This window comes from Mastacembelus armatus, chromosome 16 (assembly GCF_900324485.2).
Source record: "Mastacembelus armatus chromosome 16, fMasArm1.2, whole genome shotgun sequence".
Taxonomy (NCBI): Eukaryota; Metazoa; Chordata; class Actinopteri; order Synbranchiformes; family Mastacembelidae; genus Mastacembelus; species Mastacembelus armatus.
The window spans coordinates 12,935,912-12,961,108 of record NC_046648.1 but is presented as its reverse complement, the minus strand read 5'-3'; the positions used below and the strand labels follow the sequence as shown (position 1 = coordinate 12,961,108).

Here is a 25,197-nt window from a genome sequence, read left to right as displayed (position 1 = left end):
AGGGATCTGCTGGAGCCTATCCCAGCTCTCTTCAGGTGAAAGGCAGGGGTACATCCTGGATAGGTCACCAGTCCAAGGCCACATATAGGCAAACAACCACACACACTCACACTCACTCCGGAGTACCCAGAGTAAACCCATGCAAGCATGGGGAGAACATACAAGTTCCACACAAAAAGGCCCCTGCTAAATTCAGAACCCAGGACCTTCTTGCTGTGAGGCAATAGTGCTAACCACTAAGCCACCATTCTGCCCTCCCGAACATATAAATTATACGAATCCAAAATTCACTGGGCACATTCACAATAGCTGGAAAATTTCTTCTTTATTTTTATTTCTTGGCAGTTTTGCTGTTTAAAGCGTATTTTACCACACTATGAAAGAAGGTTGGCTGATTGCCCTCATGAAGTCAAGCAAAAGTTTCCAAAATATTAAAGTAAATGTCCACACACAGTAGCATTCATTGGTCTATTATATTCTATAGTCTGTGCATGTGCATGGTGCTGTATGTGTGAGTGTATATTGCGTGAATGACAATAAAATGTAACACAAGCTGTGTTTTGGTATAAATGATCAAAAGACCAACCATATTCATTTTGAAAGTAAACAGTGTTTGGTTATCCAGAGGTCTACAGTAAAGCCCTTTGCTCACCTGGATGTTTCCCATCACCCCTGTTGACTCCATGCGACTGGCCACGTTCACAGTGTTGCCCCAGATATCATAGTGGGGTTTGCGGGCACCAATCACTCCTGCTAAGACTCCACCCTTATTCAGACCTGAAGAAGAGGGTTGATAAATTTGACAAATAAGATTAAAACTGTTATTGAATGTGAGATGAATGGCTAAGAGTATACTTGTGAAATTTAGATTTAGATTAACAAAAATACATAGCAACACATACAACAGTAGCCAACATCAGACACCACCCATAAAACTCAAACTCCAGACACAAAGAGTAGGACAAAACATCAATAATCAAATATCATTGGCACTCTTGCATACCCAGTAGCCATATTCTTAATTTCCTACCAAGAACACCATAAGTTGTAATGACTCTTAAATCAGTTGGGAATGCCTTTCAGTCATGTGATGCTTTGACCATAATGATTTTTTCTTACAAGATCTGATACAGTCACGTCTCTCTGTAGTTCTACTATGTCCAGTTGTACTTTTTAATTCAATTCAATTGCATAGTGCTAAAATCCTGTAAAAATCAATTCACCTAACTTTCCTTACACAACCCAATAAATCCCTTATGAGTGCAGTTAGGGTGAGTGGATAGAGGAGAGAGAAAAAAACTTTTGTCAGTCAATATGAAAGGAGTGATGAGTTTGCTAAATTGTCCCAAAGAGTTAATATTTTGTTAAAAGAGCTCAGGTATGGTGACAGTTCAGCTGTTTATATAAATCTTCAGGTCTTATTTATATACTTTCCTAATAGGCCTAAGTTTATTCTTACATGTCTGAAACCAACTGGTCAAGCAGCATGCAGTAACAAGAAAGGCTGAGTTGCGAACCCACGACCTTCTTGCTGTGAGGCAACATTGCTAACCACTCAGCCCCATGCTGCCCCCATTCATTATTTACACCTGCTTATTCCTATTTTAGGGTTACGGGGATCTGCTGGAGCCCATCCCAGCTCTTTTCGGGGGAAAGGCAGGGGTACACCCTAGACAAGTCACCAGTCCATCACAGAGCCACATATAGACAGAACCACACATGCATTCCTATGGGCAAAACACTCTAAGCTAATGTGATACAAAGCTCCAATTAAACACAAATTTGTGTAAAATCATGCTAATGCTACCAAAACATGTTAGTTTTAGATACTTTTAGACATTTCCTTCTTTCAGAAGGAAGAATGCCACATCTGAATTAAATGTGAGTGCTTTGGCTGCTTTTTGGATCTCAAAAACCCAAACTGATGCTAACCCTGGTGTTTTCTCTTTCTTTGCCCCGTTCTCTGTGCACAGAAAAATGCAGCCTCTTTGCTTTGGCAGCAATTATTACTAACTTTTACCTGCCAAGTGCTTCTCTGTGGCTCAATGTTTGAAATGACTACTTGCTGTTTCAAAAAATGCTTCTCATTACTTTGACTAGAAGGGAAGTGTGGCTGACTTCTGGACCATACAGAAGTCACAAAGTCCATAAGTCTGTGCACACAGAACTGAAATTTTGTGGGTAGCAGAGTGTCAAGGAGAGAGAGGAGAGTCACCATGTTCTGTTCCATTTTCACTTGATTTATCAGACAATGTGTGAAACCAGAGAATGCACTTTAATAGAGGTGGCACATACCAATGCGTAACATGAAGTTGTTGAATGATTGGTAGTTGATGTTCATGAGCGTGACCTTCATGGCCAGAGCAAAGTCTGCCAGGTCTGCCAGGTGCTGCCAGCGCTCTCTGTCAGACTGCTCCTCTTTCTGTAAGACAAAAAACACATAATATACATACTCATACATACATACATATATATACAGTGGGTACGGAAAGTATTGAGACCCCTTTAAATTTTTCACTCTGTGTCATTGCAGCCATTTGCCAAAATCAAAAAAGTTAATTTTATTTCTCATTAATGTACACTCAGCACCCCATCCTGACAGAAAAAAACAGAAATGTAGAAAATTTTGCAAATTTATTAATGACACAAAGAGTGAAAAATTTAAAGGGGTCTGAATACTTTCCGTACCCACTGTACATTATCATGACTGGTAAAAAAACATCAGCACTTTAGCACAATGAATATGATCATTTGTGAAGTCCAAGACTCTATCATGGTGTCCATATTACTTGGATATGTCATAGCATTTTATTGTCATTTAAAATCAGTACAGTGATGCAAAATTATTTTCTTATAGGTTCCAAGTGAATTTTCAAACACACAGCAGCATGGAGATTTGACTGTGCTGACCTTCATGCAAGTGTAGCCATTGCTGACATCAGGGGTGACACCTGATGCTGCCATGTAGGTGCTGCCGATGGTTTTGATTTTTGTGATGCAGCGGAACTGAGGCTCATCCAGTAGCTGACACATAAACATACCACTTTTAGTCAAAAGCACAACTTAAAGCAGGTGTTTTACAGTCAGGATAATGAATGGAATTTGAAGGACTTCTACAGCACATCACTAACACTAAATCTGTCAAAACGTTAAATGACTTTTACCTCTGAATCATTTATATATCTCTATATAAGTGTCAAATATGTCATGTTTGGTTCTATCAATTTCATTCTGTGTCCCCAACCCATAAGTTATTACTAAAACATACAGAAGCAAAATGAAGAAAGCAGCTTACACTGTCAAAGTCTGAGATGATCTCATTCAGGAACCGTAAGCATTCGATCCCTCCATTATTGATGCTCTCCTCTGTGTAGAAGTCAGAGAAGTTGGGGATTGAGGCAAACATGACTCCAATCTCGTCATAGGACTGGCTGTACAACTCCTGGAACAGTTGATATCACCAAAGTAGAGAGCAAAACATCAGAAGGTTTGTCAAAGTGATGAACCAAACCCAGATATCAATGAAATAATGCTTTGCTGTTACATTGATCATATAAGATACAACTATGTCAAGGATACAACAGATAAACACGCTACGACTGCTTATAATAAATCACACAATCAGATATTTCCTGAATCTTTTTACAGCGTAAATTAAAAGTTCAAACTGGCAAGAAAGATGAAATCACATTACTTTTGCAATAAGCAATGACTGATGCATTCCTTTTACACACAGAGACTGTGCAAATGAGATCTTACTTCATCTCTTTTCTTGGAACCAAGGAAGTGTCGAGCCACATGTTCTGGCAGCATGTTTGTCACTAGTGCTTCATTCCAGCGTCTCATCTCATACACTTTCTCCTTCTGCTCATGGACTTCAATCTTCCACAGAAACAGAGTGCGGGCAAGTTTCTCCACCTTCAGCCGTCACCAGGGACTGATATTAGCGTTTGACCATTATATGATTTAAATAAATATGACTATGATATGATATACAGTTAGATATGACCTTTTTAATCAAGTATTGCATGTTTCAAGTAAAATGCATCCCATGTAATAATGATCAATATGATCAACTGCTATATCATGGCTGCAAAGACAAGGCCAATATGCAGTAAATACAAGAACCACTTATAGAAATATTTATTCTCAAGTTGTGTGTATTAGGGCTGTGCAAAAAAATTGGCATTTACAATGTTTTTTAAAACAATACAATATCAATATTCCAGCCCATGAACACAATGTTATCCCAACTCACAGATATGGAGTGGCAAACAGATGTGGCAGTACATGAAATTTACTGCCAAACTGTAAGCTGTGAGTGAGTGTGTGAGTCCAGAAAGGGATACTGGACACCATATTCTACATTTTAGTTCAGTAATAAAAGACTTACATTAGAAAACTGACTGCATTCTGTGCATGAACTGAGGCTTAAGGCACTTTTTCAAAGTTGTAGTGAATTTGAATGTAAAAGCACTGACATGCACTTCATTTTCATGTTCAGCTGTATGCAATTGGATACCAAATTGGATTATTAAAATAGTTTGTCAACTCAGTTACCAATATATTGTGATGTGCCTGCATATTAGTAGATTATATGGTTTACAGTGAGTTGTATTTTCAGCACTATTTTAAAATATGGCATTATATATTGTAATCATATTGGTATTGTATCAAATCATATTGTACCACATTGTATTGAGCTATATATCGTATTGTGACATCCTTAATGATATCAAGCCCTAGCATGCATGGCTGAGGTATGTGAATTTATGGTATTCATTGTTATTATTTAAAAGTAGAGTATATTTTACTTTTTATATATATATTTATATATTATATATAAATTATATATATATATATATTTATATATTATATATAAATTATATATATATATATATATATATATATATATATATGTTTAGTATATTTTCTAGTATAGTCTGTAGTTCAGTGGATTTTGCCATTTTTAAGACAACTGATCATACTATTTAATGCTCTATCTTTAACTGAGCATGTCCTCAAAACCACACAGGCTGTGATGTCTTCCCTGAGCCTAAGCTCATCAAAGGATTTTACTAACTTATTCTCTGAACTTGTTTTTAAAATGTTCTTTAAAGTTTGGATCAAGAGTTTTAATCTGTATATGACATGCCACAAAAATATGCATGTCTGCTATATTACTGAAATTAATAAAGTTCACCTGAAACTGTAAACTAAAAATGAATAGGTACAAACACCAGACACTGAGGGTCCTTTTATTAACAGAAATAACTTGGAGGTCCAGTGTACCTTCTCCTCTTAGACAAAACTTGTAGACTGCTACATGAGCTGCTGCAAACTCTCTTTGGCAACTCACAGTCATAATCTCCACCAGTCCAGTGTCTTCACACAACCACAACATTCATGCACTACACACAGTTAGCCCCCCACAACTGTTACCAGACCACCAGTATTCCCCTTCAGCTTAGTAGCAGGTTAGCCTATCCAGGGTTGGCATATTGCTGTGTCACCATATTTCAACAAAACCAAAGATGCAAAAATTAATTCTAGTTAGAAGATCCTAGTGACTGTAGCTTAGTTTTGCCACATAAAGGGTACTCTTTTTTTATTTTACAGTGTAAGACAACAAATATGAGAAAAATATTAAAATATTTATATCTACATGTACTGCAAATGAAACTGTTAAATTTGCAGTCTTTAAAAGAAGAAAAAAGAAACACAGAAACACAAACTTACGTGTCGTGAGAAATAATAGAAGCTGACCATCATAATGAAGATCATAATTGTCATTGTGAATTTAGAGGGCACCAGGTATGACCTGCAAAGAAAAACATTGACATACTGACAATATCTGATGTAATATTATTATCTGAAAAACCCAAATATTGCAATTAGTATATGCTTCATGACGACATGAAACTGAGACATGGCCAATTGCTGTATGTTAAAACACCCACAAGTATGTTTCTTTTATGAATTTAGTTTGAATGTGACAGTACCATATGATATAAGGCCTTTACACACAATACTGGCTTGTTTTTGCCTCACCTGTAGTCCTGGAAGCGGGACATGTCGTAGTGGTCAAAGATGTCTCTCCAGCTGTAGATGTTCACAATGCCAGTGGCCACAGTGATAAGCAGCATCAGTGTGAGCTTTACCATGTGACTGACTTGAACCAGCATTGTGGTAGCCATCAGTGCCAATACAGCAATGTAGTTGTAATATTTTGGGTTGTTCAGACAACCATCAGGGCTAGACCAGGTGGAGAAAGATGTTGAGGCGGGAGGCAGTGAGGTGCTGCCTGAGTCTGGGACTCGAGACAGACAACTCAGCTATAAGGTGGAGAGAAAAAAAATCATGAGCTTGAAATTATTCTTACCATTATTTCTAAAACTGTATTCTGTGATCTATGTCGAGCTAACCTTTAGCAGTAACATCCAGACTTTTTCTATGGAAGTCTACTTTTCCTGTGACATGTAAGTACTAGATAGAGCTCACTGAAAACTGGGTGCACTTTTTATATTCTATACAAATTCATGAATCAAATATGAATTCTTACACTGGTCCCACCTACTTGAAAGAGAAAGCAGAAAACATCTCACCATATCCACAATGTCGGCCATGGTGAGGATGAAAATGGCTGCCATGGCCCAGGTGTTACGAGCCCAGCGGGTGTGGTCAATCCAGGTGGAGAAAGACACCAGCTTCTTGGGAAAGACCTTACACACACACGCACCATTTCTATTAGGAATGTTAGGACACATTAGTTCTATCAAATGTATAGTTCAGTTTAGGACTTATTGAACCAAACCATTTCAGTCTAATTCTATGCTGTATACAGATGGGGTTTCATAGCTTTATCTTGGGTTAAATCCAGTAACAGATCCACTTAACCAATCAAAATTCTTTCAATATAGCTAAAATGACTAAAATAGGTTAAAATGAAAAGCATACCATCTATGTTTTTGCAGTATTAAAAATAAAGTTTACAAAACATTTTTAAAGACACTAGTTAGCGCTTACCAAATCTCTGTGTTTCCCAGACCGGGTATCAGCTCCAAAATAGAATGTGATATTGAAACCTGCCTCTAATGCTACATTCAAGAGTATAAATCATCAAATTGTTTTTATTAGTGATGCCATCAAAGACTGACTCAAGTTCTGTTGAACATTAGCCTTATATGCTCCCTTTCCAGACATCTTGACTTCACATAACAGGAAAAGCACGGGTAGAGCTAAAAACATGAATGATAGCTCCATTCATTTGAATTTCATGAGAGTCTTACTCCACACCAGAGCCCTGGATCTGGGACAGCTAGATAGAATGCAGCCATTATTAATGTCAATAGTTACATCTGTACATTTCCTGCTGTGACATTTTAAAATGTCTCTGTGCAGTGAAGATGATCACATTCATACCCATGTGCCTCTGTTAATGGACTGTGTGATGTTTATAGAAATAGTACTGTGGACCTAAAGTACTATTGATGAGTACTGAAGAGCCCCAAGCATTGTTTATGGCGACCCTGCATTTTCGTAGTCCATGTGACTGGCTTACTGTGCATGTATTGCTCACTGACCTAAGCTGAGTGGAGCCTGTCAGTATTGGCTTTCCTGCTAAATGTCAATATATTTGAATTTCCATAAGGAGATGGAATCAAGATTACTGATCCATGTAAACATACACACAAATATGCTGTACACCACTATGCCACTATGTAAAGTCTTCAAATATCTATCATTCCATTATATCTACTAATAATACTGTACAGGGTTGCAAGGGGGCTGGAGCAGATCCCACATGACACTAGGTGAGAGGCACATACACCCTGGTCAGATTGCCAGTTTCTCACAGAGCTGACATAGAGATGGACAAACAATCGACTTACATTCAAATTTACAGGCAATTTAAGGTCACCAATTACCTAACCCTAAACTGCATGTTTTTAGACTGTGGGAGGAAGCTGAAGTACCCAGAGAAAACCAACACTGACACTGAAGAATATGCAAACTCCACATAGAAAAGCCCCAGGTTCAACCTTTCTGTGTCGAGTTTACATGTTCTCCCCTTGCTTGCGTGGGTTTTCCCTGGGTACTCTGATTTACTCCCACAGTCCAAAAAACATGTACATTAGGTTGACTGGTGATTTTTAATTACCCATAGGAGTGAGTGTGGTTGTGTGTGATTGTTTGCCTCTATGTGGCCCTGTCCAGGGTGTACACCTTCCTCTCACCCAAAAGAGAGTTGGGATAGGCTCCAGCAGATTCCCATTACCCTAAATAGGAAAAGGCGGGTATAGATAATGAATGAATGAATGCCCATAGGATGAGGAAGAGAGAGAGAGTTAATAGATAATGTGAATGAAATATTTGACAACAGATTCTTTTGCAGCAAATTTTAACAAATATAGGTATTGTACCAACCTGAAAGCAGATTTAAAAAGGAAAGTACTATGAGTAACCAGCCCTACTTGACAGTTCACAGTCACCATATCTGAACAATGTACTTCTGCCAGGTACTCTGAAGCATAGTGAGAACATGACAAAAGTGTCAGACAAGTGTCAAAGTGCAAATACATATTGTAACTCACTCGAGGGAAGATGGCAGCCAAAGAGCAGATTGTCAGGATTAGAAGCAGGACTTCTCCCACTGCAAAGGTGATGTAGTTTGCAATCATCCTGTCCCACAACACAGGAACACAGAAGAATCTTGAAAGCATGGTAATATATGACATCTTGGCCAAGATGTCAAGATAAACATTAAATATTGTAAGCGAACATTACATAAACATGGGCATAATGTGAATAAAAAAGTGTGAGAGGATTGGTCTACGTAATACTTATCACTTTGATTTTCCACATAAAAATTAACAGTAAAAACCAGAATTGTGAAAGTGAAATCAGTTTAATAAAGTTGTGTTTTTCATATGCCAGATCTAATATGAAATTAACAACTTTCAAAATACTTACAATAAACACCTCTCTAAAAAAGCTTTAGCAAAAAGTCAACATTATCACCTTTATGAAATGTGGACATATTGCAAAACGGTTGTATAAGTCAGTTGATTTTAGAACAGGCTGAGAATTTTAAATTTTTGGTCTGGATGATATAAAAGGCAAAGTAGTGGGACTAGTCTAATTAGGGTAATATTTTGCAGCTATGGGAAATATACTGATGTCTGCACTAACATGGCACAGTTTGTATATTCAAACACAATGAGACGAGCTTATGGAGGAACAAACATTTATTTAAACATGTTTTTAAAGACAGTGTTGGTTGCAGAGAAGTCCTTCAAACAACACTAATGAAGCAGACATTTTCGAGCACCACTACCTCGCCTGAATTAGGAAGAATAAGGAAGGTGTGGCCCCTTCGGGAGTCAGACAACTCACTGGCAAGTGTTGGCTGGCTAAGCCAAGGAGTTTGATCTGGTGTGACAAGTGGACAGGTATAAACTAGGTACAGTTGGGCTTGCATCCATGTCAGGTGTGAGGATAGTTCCAAGTCCCTGGTTGGGTGCCAATGTGTTGGAGTTTACCTCTGAGAACAAGTGTTGCATCCTTGACACTATAAGTCGCTCAGGGGAAGGCTGTATCGTTTGTATTTATGGTCCAAATGGCAGTTCACAGTATCTGGCCTTCTTGGATACTCTAGGTGGTGCTCTGGAAAGGGTGCCACCTGGGTACTTCATAGTTCATTTGGGAGACTTAAATGCTCACACTGGCAGTGATGCATGGATGTGAGGGAGGAATGGCCTGTTTTGTTGTCAGACCTCTGTGCTAGTCAGGGATTATCCATAACAAACACCATGTTCGAATGTAGAATGACTCATAAGTGTACTTGATATCAGAACACTTGGGTCCAGGAGGAACAATGCCCTGGTGTGGAACAGTTAACCAACTCTTTACTCTTGCAAGGCTAATGGTGGGATCATGGGAGTCTACATGTATTTTGTGGACTTGGAGAAGGACTTCAACTGGTGCTCTTGTGGGTGCCTTGCATGAGTATGGGGGTGCCACTGCTGAGAGTTGTGTTCATATACTCAGCAAGAAGTCAAGCACATACTCAGTGTGTGTGTTGGCCTCCAGCAGAGTTGCCCCTTGGCCCAATCCTGTTTACGATCTATTATGGATAGGATATTAAGGTGTGCCTCAGAATTGCATCTCTGCTTTTTGCAGATGATGTCGACCTCCTGGCTTCATTAGACCATGACCTTCAGCAGGCAGTGGGGTTGTTTGCTACTGAGTGTGAAGTGGTTGGGATAAGAGTCAGCACCGCCAAATTGGAGGTGATGGTTCTCTGCTGGAAATCAGTAGATTGCTCCCTCTGGGTGGGGAATCAGTTGCTGCCTCAAGGGAAAGAGTTTAGGTATCTTGTTCACTTGTTTAGGTATCTTGTTCTCTGTAGCGGGAGACTGACAGACAGATTGGTGGTGTCAGCAGTAATCTGGGTGTTTTACTTGACTGTTACGTTAAACAGGGATCATTCAATTTATCAGTCAATTTATGTTCCAACCCTCACCTATGGCCATGAGCTTTGGGTAGTGACTGAAAGAATGAATGTTTGTTGGGGCTGGGTCTGGCCTTGGAGATAGGGTGTGGAGTTCTGATATCTGAAGGGAGCTCAGACTAGAACCGCTGCTTCTTTGCATCAAAAGAAAGTAGCTCAGGTGGTTCAAACATCTGATTAGATGCATCACTTAGATGCAAGACTTCAATTGGAGGTTTTCCAGGCACACATAGGAGGGCTCAGTGCAGCAGCACAGGAAGCTTGCAGAGAGAGAAAAGAGAGTAAAAAGATTTGAATTTAAACTGCAAAAAATTACAGTTGGAGCATTTATTTTTTTTGATATTTATGTGTGTGGAATACACTGTCCATTTGCCTATAGTATTTCACAGTATTTCTTGTAAATTGTCAACTATGCCCAAAGGGAATTTAATAACATAAAAACTGATGAAACTTACCTACATCTGTACAATGCCAAGACAATCCAGAGACCAGATGTATTTTTTAAAGCAGTTGTTACAATCAGTGAGTTCGGCTACACCTGCTGACCAATCAGATGTAAGCTGAGCGGGGAGGTTAGACCCAGTCCTCTCAAGCTTTAATAAAAATAAAAGTACTATTGTTTCTATTTTCTTTTTTCCACTTGTCTGTCAAACATTCCACAAATAGAAACAAATCTAAAATCTTTAGATTTTATTTGTTGATCTGACAAATGAAAAATATTCTATTTTCCTGTTTTCTACTGTGCTTGTTTTATGTGAATAATTAAAGTGATAAGCTTTTTGTGCTTTTTGAGATTACTGCGGGACTCCAGTTAAACCTCTTTGTCACATCTACTCCCCATGATGACTTGGTTTCAGTATAGAGAGCCTAAGCCTCTCCTCTTTAGAGCCTCTAGCGATGCTCTGTACCATGCGGGATTAACTGACCAGGGATCTATGAGTGCCTCCATAGCTGCAGTGAAGAGTGCCACCACACAGGAGCAACAGAAGGCAGCTCCACTTTGCTTCTCCTTCTCCACAGAATAACGAGTCTCCAGGTCTGGATCCACAAACCTCAGGGAGAGCCTGTTGGTGTGTTTGCCCTTCAAACTAATTACACAAGACAACCTTAGCAATCACATCAAATGTAAAGGATGGGTATCAAATTACTTAAAAATCATGTAGTATAATTAATATTATCAGTTTCAGGGACACAGAGACAAAACTTTATTGTGCATTTACACTTGCAAGTGCAGGGCAGGCAGATTAGTATAGATAACACTTTGTTGGCAGGGAATTTTAGATGTTACAGCTGCAAGCAAAAAAATTTACAATAGAAACAGTAAACCTGAGTATGGAAAAACAAAGCAAAACAACAAAAAAGAGTAAGTGTGTGATTATGGGGCAGGAGGTAGAGCAACTGTTTGTTGCCTCAAGCTGCTCCTGATGGTTAGGCCAGTGCCTTTCAGTGAATTCATGTGTGAATGGGTGAGAAAAAAAAGATGAAGTGATTTGAATATTAAGGCAGAAAAGTACTATAGTAATACATTACATTTAAAGCTACACGTATTTAGGTAACATTTAACAATTAAAACCTTTTTATAAACAAAAAAGGACTGACACTTTTGCCTTTCCGAGACAGCAGAATGAGTTTGGTATTTTATATTGAAACCGAGGTAATGTATCTGTAGTAGTATTGTCATGATTTCCTTTTGGGACTTCCTCCCAGGGACCTTTACTTTGTATTGACTTCCTTTTTTCCTGCATTGGTCCCCGGCAGCTTTGTGTTGAGTTACCTAACTAGTTTCACCTGGGTTGACCTGGGCACCTTTTGTTTCTTCCACTATATATGTACCCTGCTTCCCTTTGTGTGATGCGGAAGCATTGTTAATGCTTACTGCGAGTTTGTTGCAGTTGCCATATCATGCCTACCATTACATTTGGTTTATATTCTGTCCTGAGCACTGAGATTACCAGGGAAATAAACCTTTTTTCCTGTCCTGCATTTGGGTCGTACGCCTCTCCCTCTCAGCACACTACTGTCACGTAACAAGTACTACATTTCCAACAACAGCCTGCCCTATTCATAATGTGTCATAACCAATAACAAGGCAAATGAACAATCATGGCTTAGTCCTCTGACCCCCTTAAACATGATGGGAGCTAACATCAAGAAAGTGCTGTAATTAGTTGTTCAGCATCTAAGAAGAACTAGTTCTTTATTGAAATAGGGTGATGTTCAAATAAGGTGTTCACTTACGCTTGTACCGTCTCTCTCTCCAGCAGAGCCTCATTGAGTAGTTTGTTGAGTTCCTGTTCATTCTCCTGAGCATCAATCACCCTCTCAGCCAGGTCTCGCAGCCTCAGCCTTCTCCGAGGATTAGGGAAAGATGGATTTACCACCTCCAGTCCCAAAAAAGAAACAAATGGACAGCTGTGAGCTTTGCTCTTGTTCCACCCACAGGACAAAATGTAAACATTGAACACAAGACCATCTAGACTGCCTAAACGATGATAAATTCGTTTAGCAGCTACTGACAGGGTTAGTAGTAGCAAGTGCTAGCCAAACAGTTTGTATTGTTAGCAAAACAATTAATTTATGAAGCACACCAAAACTTAACTCACTGCAAAAGTTCTACAAATATTTATTCATCTTCTTAAGCAAATGAAATAATCTGAGGAATTACACTGAAAAGAATTTATTTTGGTGTATAACCACATATCTATAAACGCTGTTATAATGTAATTATCAGTAGTAATACACATTTTGATGTTCCAACTGTTTTGAGTGCCACCACTAGTCAGACTCTTGCTACATTTTACTATAATCTAATTAATGATTTCAGTCGTTGGTTACCCTCGGTGGCTGACTAGTTAGCACTGTTGCCTCACAGCAAGACGGGCCCAGGTTCGCAACCCATCAGGGGCGTTTGCATGTTCTCCCTGTGTTTGTGTGGGTTTACTCCGGGTACTCCGGTTTCCTCCCACAGTCCAAAAACATATATGTCAGGTTGATGGGTGACTCTAAATTGCCCATAGGAATGAATGTAGGTGTGTGAGGTTGTTCGTCTCTGTGTGGCCCTGTAATGGACTGGTGACCTGTCCAGGGTGTACCCCTACCTTTCACCCAAAGAGAGCTGGGAGAGGTTCCAGCAGATCCCTGTGACCCTGGTTAGGAATAAGTGGGTATAGTTAATGGATGGATATATGGATGGGTGGATGGATGGTTACCCTTGTGTCCAGTTCGTCTGGTTCCTCTGGTGTGGTGCAAGCTGTGTTAACACTGCCATTACACTCTGTTGTGTTGATTAACAGTGGGGAGTTTCCATTGGAAGAGGTTACAGACAGTTTCTAAAGTGAAACAACAGTAGTGGGTGATTACATTCTTAAATGCATAGGTGTAATGGAAGGACATTCAAAGCTATGATATGATTAGATATGAATATCCAAATATCTGCAGTGTGGGTGTGTGGCAGAGTCGACTCACTACACCGTTGATGCCATTCTTTCCAACAGGTCCTTTAGGTACAACCACCAGGTAGGTCTCTATGCCCCTCTCTCTCAGGTAGTCACAGCGGTCACCTCCATTCCCTGGCTCAACATCAAACTCACCATGAAGACACTCCATGGTGCTCTGTGAGATGTGAACACGACTGGTCCACACAGACAGAGGTGGCAGAGATTAGACCAGTCATTGATCCATCCAACCATATCAAACCATAAAAGCTGGCATTGTCAATAGTCCAACTAATTTCAACTTCATGAAAATGAGGTAGGTAATGAATGACATTATTAACAATGTAATGTGGAATTAGTAATTAATGCCTTCTACATTGATCTTTTTTTAATTAAAATCTTTAATACACAGATTTCTATGGGAAACTGTTAAAATAGGTCTTCTACTTTTGTAGAAAGAAGCTAGACCTTTTAGAACTGCACTGGGGGTGCAGGCCAAACCTGTAATAAATCACTAACGCAACACACCTGGGAGACACCGGCAGGGAATTGTGCCACACTGAAAGAATCTTGCCTGGATGAACTGTTATGTTGTGTTGTGTTCTGTTGTGTTGTGTTGTGTGGGACTGTGTGACACTTTTAGAACCCTGAGCTGCCTACAAAGCAAACTGGACAAGGCCAGACAGCAGCCAGACAGCTACTGTACTATCATCACAAGCACTGTGGAATGACAATGTGCAGGAGATGCAGCTGAGCCAGTCCTTATCCCTCCATTTTAGAGAACCAGAAAGGACACCCATGGGAGGCAAACAATTACGTCATCATATCAAAAACATAGTCTGACTCTGAGCTTTTGTCAGTTTACAAGTAGGCCATATTTTCATGTTAACCTAATGTTCCAACTCAATGTATTAATAAAGTAATCATTTGATGTTTAAATCAGGAGTTTTTGAAAAGGCATTTAAGTTTGAGTAGGAAATTTGTAGTTTCAGTAAAAAGTGAAATAGATGTATTTAAAAGCAATGGTAACTTAACAAGCAGAATGGTGGAAAAGTGGTTAGCACAGTTGCGTCACAACAAGAAGGTTCCTGGTTCGAAACCTTGTAGGGGCCTTTCTGTGTGGAGTTTGCTTTCATGTGTTTATTCCTGTTTCCTTCCACTGTCCAAAAACATGCATGTTAGGTTGATTGATTGCCCATAGGAATGAATGTGAGTGTGAGTGGTTGTTTGTTTCTATGTGGCCCTGTGATGACTGGTGACCTGTCCAGGGTGTAAGTGGAACCTGTCCCCTGCCTTTCACCCAAAGAGAGCTGGGATAGGCACCAGCAGATCCCTGTGACCCTAGTTAGGAATAATCGAGTATAGATAATGGATGGATGGATGGATGGGTAACTTAAAGCAATACGCAGTCCACTAGCAGTAAAGGTGTGAACACACATTCCCACTGAATTGAGTGAGAAAGCATGGCAAAACCTTTCACTGGTAGTGTAGGATGGGTTTAAAATGATTTTCGAATCCACCCAAGAACTCTAATAACTGAATGACTAAAAGCAACACACACACATAATTTCAAAGATACTATAATGAGATAATTATTGCACCAACAGTAGATTACCAGTTCTTACCCTGGTATCCCTCCAGCCTCCATTTTGTTGGCCACCGTGACATCTGTGGACCAGACATCGTATTGCCAGCGCTTCTGGCCCAACACTCCTCCCAGAACTGTACCACTGTGCACTCCGACCCGCATATCAACATCTGTCTGGGTCTTCTCTCGGACATACCTATGGTTGGTTTACAAAATAAACTTCCAGTAAGCTAAGAAAAATCAGTATGTTGTATGTTATATTAACCTAATAGTATAAACTACATTTACTGATGATCACGAGGGACACTGATGATGACTGAGCAGAAAAAAATGTTTTGGTCTTTGTAGAAGAATAAAGTGATTTGTTGTAATTGAGTGCAATCCTATTTTGTGACAAACAGATTTAGCAAATACATTAGATAAAAAATGCAGTAGCCACAACTAGCTTCTGTTTTTTTCCCCGTGTGTGTCTCAGATATCTCAAAGAACTATCAAAAAACATCAAAACTAAAGTACATCCATTCATGCACATTTGTGTAAAGTCTGACCAAAATGTTACATGACAAGCAATTAGAGCTTGACCTCTCAGTGTCAACCAATGTCGACTTTATTTTCATAGCTTTAGTGAGACTCAATAACAGTCTATCAGAGTGATTGATTCCACACTGTGTCTACCCACACCATTACATCAAAATGTAGCTGACATGGACTGATGTTTAGAACAGAGCAGCATCATAGAGTTATCTCAGGCTGCTCTCTGCAGCTCCTGGTCCCTCATCCATGTACTTACGAAATGGCCTCCACCATGGCCAGGCCCATCATGATGGAGCAGGCAGCGTGATCCTCCCTGTAGTCTGGCAGTCCACAGATGCAGTAGTAGCAGTCTCCTAGAATCTTGATCCTCAACTGGTGATATTTCTGACACAGTATATGAAGGTAATGTCAGAGAGATGTATCCAAGAAAGTACAAGAGCTAGGTGATCTAGTATCCTATCCATTTTTAGCAACTAGAGGAAATTAAGGAACGGGTGACCTTAACATTTAGTAATTGTTTTGGGCATAGTAGATATCTAGTCTGATACTCACTTTAGCTGACCACACTGGCCATGCACACAACAGGTTTTCTGTTTCATGAGAGAGGATAAACTAATGTTGATGTGTTTACTGCTGTTACTTTTCCCTTTCTGTATGACCTACACAATAAGTGAATTTTAGAGAGCAATGACACGTTTTGTGGCTATTCAATTTGTGTTAAAAAAAACACGGCTTTGTTGGTGGGGGCATGTCACTTCATACTACTAAAAAACAAGTTATTAGAACTGATAATCAGAGGCAGCAAAGGGGTGGTTCATAGCAGATACAGATGAGGAACCTGTTTGATGAGAGGACTGAGAGTTTACATTTCAATTTGAACACCAAAAGGGCATAGTGACAATATAAAAAAGGCAACTGACTGCTTCACTGGCACATTTGAATAAAGAGACCAAAAACCCATGGCAATATGACACGCAACTCATTTAACTTCCATTTAAATTTTTAAAAAATAATTAAGTGAATTGAGTACTTCAAGCAACATTGCACACTGAAGTGTCAATTGCAGAATGCATTTTCAAATTGCATGACCAAGTTGCATATTGAAATGCCAATTGCAAAATGACTCCTAAATATTTACTCAATTTTTTTCTTTGATTTCACTAAAACGAAATGCTTTTTTCTAAAATTAAACAGTTTTTTCGATAAGTTGTTTTCAAAAAATAGCATGGATACACGCAATTTAAGACAGAGCAGTTCACAAAATGAGGACTACATCTACAGGGACGTCTGCAGCGGTCTCAATTCAGGGAATGCATATTACGAAGGACGCGGTCTACATGGGTGCAGTCTTCGTAACCCATGTAGACCATATAGGGCAAATTAACTGCTGAACTCAAATGAGATGGCCTAGTCTACAGAGAACTTCCTATGCGCATGACCCCCCCACCCCCACCACGATTATATACCACCGCTGTCACCTAGCAACCTTCACAGCTGCAGTTAGACAGCGGTTCTGGGAAAATTTATTAAAATTATCGCTAATGATGGAGCCATAACTGTTGATTACATTTTTCTTGTTGGAGGAACATTAGATGTTTTTAAACATTTAGATCGTTATTTATTCCACTGAAGTGAAACCTGTTACTTAGACTTGTGTAAAAAAGTGAACTTGGCTCAGCTCTACTTGGATCTGCCATGTTCACTTTTTGTCACCAGTGGCAAAGAATACTTGTATAAGTTGGGTCATGAAGAATACAACAGATTAAGCCTTTGTTTCCCAGGGGGAGAGGGCCGGATTTGAAAGAGCCTTCAAAATGGTATAACCATGTCACAACGCTATGGTGTAATTGGCCTTCAAATGTGGCCTTGAAAGGATTAGGCCCCTGAACTGAGACACAGCATTTATCTAAAAGCAGTCTTGCCATCAACCAGCAGAGACTGGATGCTGTTTGGTAAAAAAAATACCTTCAGCATTCAAACCAATACCCATAAAACCACAACTTGTAGCTTTTCTGTCTGGATCAAAATGCAAGCTTTACAAATTTTGTAAATAGCTCTACTATATAGCTGAATTATTCAGAATGTCTGATCATGAGTGTTACATTACTTGTATATAACTGGAATATGCAAAAGTCCTCAAATCAGTGCTGTGTAAAACAGTATGGAACTCACTGCAGCCAGTTTGTCAAAGCGAGCAAAGAGCTCATTGAGCAGTTTGACCAGCTCCTGAGCACTGCAGGATGATGACAGCTGGGTGAAACCCACGATATCTGCAAACAAAATACTGAGATAAACAAAGGACAGCACATTAGTTGTGATATCATTCACATAAACTGTATCCCTTGGTCATTTTTAGTGTTTCAATATTTTGTGATTAATATGTTTAGATCTGTGGCCAGACTTCACATAGTTCAAGTGCAAAACAACATTCACCCCATATCAACACTATAACATATTTTATGCCTATTTTATGCCTACTGCTATTTTCATAGAGGTGCTTAAGGAAAAGAAGTCACAGTTGTGCTTTGAAAAAAAAAGTTTAATAGTTAAATAGAAAAAGTGAATTTTATGCTAAAAGTTTAGCAAAGCAGTGTGTGCAGCATTTTCCTTATATTTTTAAGTTAGTTTTTTTTAGTTGTACTCTCAAAACATTCATGTAGATCAGTTGTGCCAAAGGTTCCTATGACCCACACTGGATGTTTTAAGTGAGCATTGCCCTTCCAATCAGAAAAGGACAAAATCAGGGGTGGGTGCTCATGACTGTAGCTACCAATAGCTATTTAAAGGGAGCTAATGTGGCTCATTAGGTGGAGCAGATTATCCCCTAACTATAGGGTTTGCAGTTTGATCCTCAGCTTCTCCAGTGCACGTCAACCCTTACAAAAGAACGTATACATAAAGTTTATTTTATTAAATAATCTTAAGTGAAGTATATTTATAGTATACTTTAGATTGTGTTGCAGTGGGTGGTGGGAATAAAATAGCAAATATTGATACTGTATTTGTGGGTTTCCTGTGGACTTCTATTTCCAGATACACAGCCCCACAGCCCCACACCTATACATTGCCAACCTATACATCTTCCACGTATAGGTTGGCAATGATGGGTGACACAGGGGAGTCCACGTCACAGCTGTGTTTTTGTCTGTAAAATTCTCCGTATGTGAAGTACGTGGTGTTCAGACATAGGTCCAGTAGCAGGCAACTTTAGTCTGGATTGAGGCTGCTCCTGGCAGAGGAGGTGCTGTCCTCTTTTACTCTTCTCCTAACAGATATTAGGGCATCGGTGGTGGGGATGCTAGTGAAGAAAGATGTAACATCAAAGGATACCATTTTTTAAATCTGTATCGAGTTTCAGATCTCTGACTCTGGAGGCAAATTCCTCTGAGTTCCAGATATGGTGGTGTGTGTGACCTACCAGAAGTACTAATATAGTGGCAAGGTGTTTAGCAATGCTATATGCTACCGAGTTTATGCTGCTAATGATGGGGCTCCTTCTTTGTATATCTTCTTTGTAGCCGATATAGAGAGGGGTTGGTCTTTCCTGGACACAGTTGGTGGTACGCAGTCCTATTGAATATCCTTTCTAGGTGTTTTAAACAGTCAATCACCTCTTTTTTATAGGTGGTGGAGTCCCTTTTTAGTTTCTTGTAGGTATGTTGGTCCTCCAAAAGGGAAGTTATTTTTCTATGATAATCTGCCGTGTTCAAGACCACTGTGCCCCCTGTTGGTGTTGCTCTCCGGGTAAGCGAATCACTTTTGTCTTGCAAGCCTATCGTGTTGTGTGTGTTGTATAGTTCGTCTACAGACTAGCAACAGACTAGCTATAGTTTAACACACCTAAAAACTAACTAAACTCTAAACAATTCATTAACTGCTACATTCCGGTACTAGTCAAGTACCTTTCTATTTTGACCGGTATTTATTGCTATTTCCTGACTTAGTGCTCGTTAGCCTACCGGTTAGCTTCGCTAACATGGCCTCTCCCTCTCTCTCTCTTTCTTGCTCGGTGTGCCACATGTTTAGTTATTCCTCTGCCTCCTTTAGCGATAATGATACCTGCAATAAGTGTAAGGTTCCCCGCCTTAGCCTTGGAGGCAGGGATCACTGATTTGGAAGCGCGGCTCCGCACCTTCGAACAAAAGCCAGCTAGCCTAGCCCCGTTTGCTGGTGTGGAGCCACCAAGCTCAGGGTCTCTTAGCGGTCCAAGGGCAGCTCCGGAGCAGCCCGGAGAATTAGCCTGGGCGACGGTCCGACGGAAACGTACTCCTAAGCAGAAGCCCACGGCTCATCACCTGCCTGTTTACGTTTCTAATAGATTTTCCCTGCTCAGCGACACACCCGCTGAGAAACCGACTCTGATAATTCGCGATTCCATAGTCAGGAACGTGAAAATAGAGACACCAGCGACCATAGTCAAATGTATTCCTGGGGCCAGAGCGGGCGACATCGAGTCAAATCTGAAGCTGCTGGCTAAGGCTAATCGTAAATACGGGAAAATTGTTATTCACGTCGGCAGCAATGACACCCGATTACGCCAATCGGAGGTCACTAAAATTAATGTTGAGTCGGTGTGTAACTTTGCTAAATTAATGTCGGACTCCGTAGTTTTCTCTGGACCCCTCCCCAATCTGACCAGCGATGACATGTTTAGCCGCATGTCGTCGTTCCGTCGCTGGCTGTCTAGGTGGTGTCCAGCAAACGATGTGGGCTTCATAGACAATTGGGCCACTTTCTGGGGAAAACCCGGTCTGGTAGCGAGAGACGGCATCCATCCCACTTTGAATGGTGCAGCTCTCATCTCTAGAAATTTGGCCGAGTTTATTAGCCGACCTAAAGCCTGACAATCCAGGGTGGGGACCGGGACGCAGAGACTCAGTCAGAAACGCCTCTCTGCAGTTTCCTTAGAGCCGCCGCCACCCTCAAACCACATAGAGACTGTGTCTGCCCCTCGAACAGATAAATCAAATAAATCTGAAGTTAACAGAAGAGGAGTTATTCTTAAAAACTTAATAAAAAGTAAGACCACTCCTCTTATTGAACAGAAAAACAGAACTGTCAAATGTGGACTATGAAATATTAGGTCCCTTTCATCTAAATCTTTGTTAGTAAATGATTTGATAACTGATCACCAAATTGACCTACTTTATCTTACTGAAACCTGGTTACAGCAGGATGAATATGTCAGTCTGAATGAATCAACCCCCCTCAGTCATAAAAATTATCATGTTCCTCGAAGCACAGGTCGAGGTGGAGGAGTAGCTGCAATCTTCCACTCAAACTTATTATTAAACTTTCATCCTCAGAACAATTTTAACTCATTTGAGAGCCTCACTCTTACCGTACCGTCCACCTGTCCCTTACTCAGAGTTTTTAACTGAATTCCCTGACTTCCTGTCTGATTTAGAGCTTAGATCAGATAAAGTTATTATAGTGGGAGATTTTAACATTCATGTAGATGTTGAAAATAACGGCCTCAGTATTGCATTTAATTCTATATTAGATTCAATTGGTTTCATAAAAAATGTTAATAAACCCACCCACTGTTTCAATCACACCCTTGATCTTGTTCTGACCTATGGACGAAATTGAACATCTAATAGTTTTGCCCCCAAATCCTGTTTTGTCAGATCATTCTTTAATAACTTTTGAATTTAAAATGATGGATCATGCAGCGTTTGGAATAAAATTCCACTACAGCAGATGTTTATCCGACAACGCTGTTAATAAATTTAAGAAAATGATTCCATCTTTATTTACGTCTATGCCAAGTATAAACATAGTGGAGGGCAGCTGCTTCAATCCCACTCCCTACCAAATTAATCATGTTGTTGACAGCGCTGTAACCTCACTGCGTGAAATGCTTGATTCTGTGGCCCCTCTGAAAAAGAAGTTAGTGAATCAGAGAAGACTAGCCCCATGGTATAATTTACATATTCGTACCTTAAAGCAGGCATCACGAAGGCTGGAAAGGAAGTGACGTTCCACAAACTTAGAGGAAATTTTTCTAGCCTGGAAAAACAGTCTACTAACATATAAAAAAACTCTCCGTAAAGCCAGAACTGCATACTATTCGTCACTAATAGAGGAAAATAAGAACAATCCCAGGTTTCTTTTCAGCACTGTAGCCAGGCTGACAAAAAGTCACAGCTCTGTTGAGCCCAGTGTTCCCTTAGCTCTCAGCAGTGATGAATTTGAGTTTCTTTACAAATAAAATCCCAACTATTAGAGATAAAATTCAGCAGATGCTTCCTATACCTGCAATAAATGAATCTTCTACTACAGTAGCTCTTGAATCATCTGTAGGACCTCAGTCATGTTTAGACTGCTTCTCTCCCATAGATCTCTCTGAATTTACATCAGTAGTTGCTTCATCGAAATCATCAACGTGTCTCTTAGACCCCATCCCGACTAGACTGCTTAAAGGCACCCTGCCATTAATGAACTCATCTTTATTGGACTTGGTAAATTTATCTCTAGTATCAAGCTACGTACCACAGGCCTTTAAGACTGCAGTAATCAAACCTTTACTCAAAAAGCCTAGTCTTGATCCAGGAGTCTTGGCTAATTATAGACCAATATCCAACCTGCCATTTATTTCTAAAATCCTAGAAAAAGCTGTTGCTAAGCAGCTATCAGACCACTTACACAGGAATGAACTATTTGAAGATTTTCAATCAGGATTTAGAGCACATCATAGTACAGAAACAGCACTGTTGAAAGTTACCAACGATCTTCTCTCAGCCTCAGATAATGGACATTGTTTCAATACTTGTCCTCCTAGACCTTAGTGCAGCATTCGACACCATTGACCACAACATCTTATTACAGAGACTGGAGCATGTTATTGGTATCAGAGGAACAGCGTTAAAGTGGTTCCAATCCTATTTATCGGACAGATTCCAGTTTGTTCATGTCCATGATGAACATTCCACACGAACAAAAGTTAGTTATGGAGTTCCACAAGGCTCCGTGCTAGGACCGATTCTGTTCACCCTGTACATGCTTCCTTTAGGATATGTCATTAGGAAGCACTCTATTAATTACCACTGCTATGCAGATGACACTCAGTTATATCTATCTATTAAACCTGTTAACACAAACCAGTTAGACCAGACTTCAAGCCTGTCTAACTGACATAAAGGCCTGGATGACCAGTAACTTTTTACTTTTAAACTCAGAGAAAACAGAAGTCATTATATTTGGGCCAAAAAATCTCAGAAATAACTTTTCTCAAATTACAGCTACTCTAGATGGCATAACCCTGGCCTCTAGCACTACTGTAAAAAACCTTGGAGTTATTTTTGACCAGGACATGTCCTTTAACTCACACATAAAACAAATCTCTAGAACTGCATTCTTTCACCTGCGCAACATTTCCAAAATTAGGAACATCCTGTCTCAAAATGATGCAGAAAAACTAGTCTATGCATTTGTTACCTCAAGGCTAGATTACTGTAACTCATTACTATCTGGATGTCCCAATATCTCCATAAAAAGCCTCCAGTTAATCCAGAATGCCGCAGCCAGAGTCCTGACAGGAACTAGCAAGAGAGATCATATTTCTCCTATATTGGCTTCTCTTCATTGGCTCCCTGTAAAATATAGAATAGAATTTAAAATCCTTCTTCTCACATACAAATCCCTTCATAATCAAGCTCCTTCATACCTTAAAGATCTCATAGTACCATATTATCCCAATAGACCACTTCGCTCTCAGAGTGCAGGTCTACTTGTGGTTCCCAGAGTTTCCAAAAGCAGACTGGGAGACAGAGCCTTTAGTTATCAAGCGCCTCTCCTGTGGAACCAGCTCCCAGTCTGGGTTCAGGAGGCAGACACTCTCTATACTTTTAAGGCTAGACTTAAAACCTTCCTCTTTGACAAAGAATATAGTTAGGGCTGGCTTCAGGCAACCCTGAACCATCCCTTAGTTATGCTGCTTTAGGCCTAGACTGCCCGAGGACCATTGGTGCACTGAGCTTCCCTACCCTAATCCCCCCTCCCCCCTTTCCCTTCCCCTCCCCTCTCTTCTCTCCTCCCACCTCATGTATATTCCACCATTGAATGTTACTAACCTTGTGCTTTCTCTCTCCCCTAGTTTGTGCTTTCTCCCTCTCTCTCTCTCTCTCTGTACCTTCTGCAGGTGTCCCTGGTCCTGGAGCTGTATATCGCTGATGTGCAGTTACTGGTCCCACCAACCTTCAGTGTCTATTTGTTGTTTGTTGTTGCTGTTCTTTTCTCTCTGCCCTATCCACTCACCCCAACCGGTCGAGGCAGATGGCCGCCCAAACTGAGCCCGGTTCTGCTGGAGGTTTTTTCTTCCGTTAAAGGGAGTTTTTCCTCTCCACTGTCGCCAAGTGCTTGCTCATAAGGGACTTGTTGGGTTTTTAGTTTTAGTTTTTGTAAAGTGCCTTGAGATGATTTGTATTGTGATTTGGCGCTATACAAATAAAATTGAATTGAATTGAATTGAATTGTGCATCTCTCTTTGTCTGCAGGCAGAATGGTGATAGTATCATCCTTGAATAGGGATGATAGTGTCCTATGCTCCTGGGTGGTGAGGTTGGATGGTGGTGGCTTTGAACTAGAAAATGCTGCAGTGACTTTTAGCTGGATTTCCTCCAGTTCTGTATCAGATAAGCCATTTTTGGCAGATTATTTTGGCTGTGACAATGTCCACAACAGGAACATGTTTGGGCATCATCACAGAATTAAGCCCTTTGGACATCACTCTCTGCTTGGAAGAGTTCCCGGTCTAAGAGGTTCTTTACCCATTTGTCCTTTGTGTCTCTGTGGTTGTCCCATTTACATATCTCTTTGCAGTGACCTCCTTTCCTGTCTCTCTCTGAGAGACGAGTCTATCCAGGCTAAGGGGTGGAGTGAAACCAACCTGAAAGATATATTTGAGTTTCCAACAACTTTTCCTTAGACTGAAGAATCCATTTGGATGAGTGGTGAAACATTTCACATTTCACTGTTAATATACAGCGTATGTTACAATGACAATAAAGCTTCTCTGATTTCTGATTCTGATTCCAACCTAAAAAGTAGAAGTCAAGCTTCTAGATAACTTCACCAGGACAACTGAGAATCTTCACAGACATAGGGCCACCAATTAGTTACTATGG

General features: G+C 40.1%; 1 protein-coding gene across 4 annotated transcripts in view; it reads right to left on the bottom strand.

The window, feature by feature from the left end:
* Positions 1–25,197, bottom strand: part of adcy3a (adenylate cyclase 3a) — a 70,917-nt gene that overhangs the window by 10,003 nt on the left and 35,717 nt on the right. For 3 of the 4 annotated variants that reach the window (XM_026294036.1, XM_026294034.1, XM_026294037.1), the window contains 16 exons: positions 18,242–18,353; positions 16,326–16,453; positions 15,573–15,731; positions 13,979–14,144; positions 13,723–13,842; positions 12,752–12,894; positions 11,440–11,601; positions 8,595–8,682; positions 6,606–6,722; positions 6,052–6,335; positions 5,740–5,821; positions 3,760–3,918; positions 3,296–3,442; positions 2,911–3,024; positions 2,296–2,422; positions 653–777 (listed from right to left, as the gene is read on the bottom strand). In XM_026294036.1, coding sequence (XP_026149821.1) covers positions 653–777; positions 2,296–2,422; positions 2,911–3,024; positions 3,296–3,442; positions 3,760–3,918; positions 5,740–5,821; positions 6,052–6,335; positions 6,606–6,722; positions 8,595–8,682; positions 11,440–11,601; positions 12,752–12,894; positions 13,723–13,842; positions 13,979–14,144; positions 15,573–15,731; positions 16,326–16,453; positions 18,242–18,353 — 2,233 coding nt within the window. The remainder of the gene's footprint in view (positions 1–652; positions 778–2,295; positions 2,423–2,910; positions 3,025–3,295; positions 3,443–3,759; positions 3,919–5,739; positions 5,822–6,051; positions 6,336–6,605; positions 6,723–8,594; positions 8,683–11,439; positions 11,602–12,751; positions 12,895–13,722; positions 13,843–13,978; positions 14,145–15,572; positions 15,732–16,325; positions 16,454–18,241; positions 18,354–25,197) is intronic. The other variant, XM_026294038.1, reaches the window with a different exon arrangement.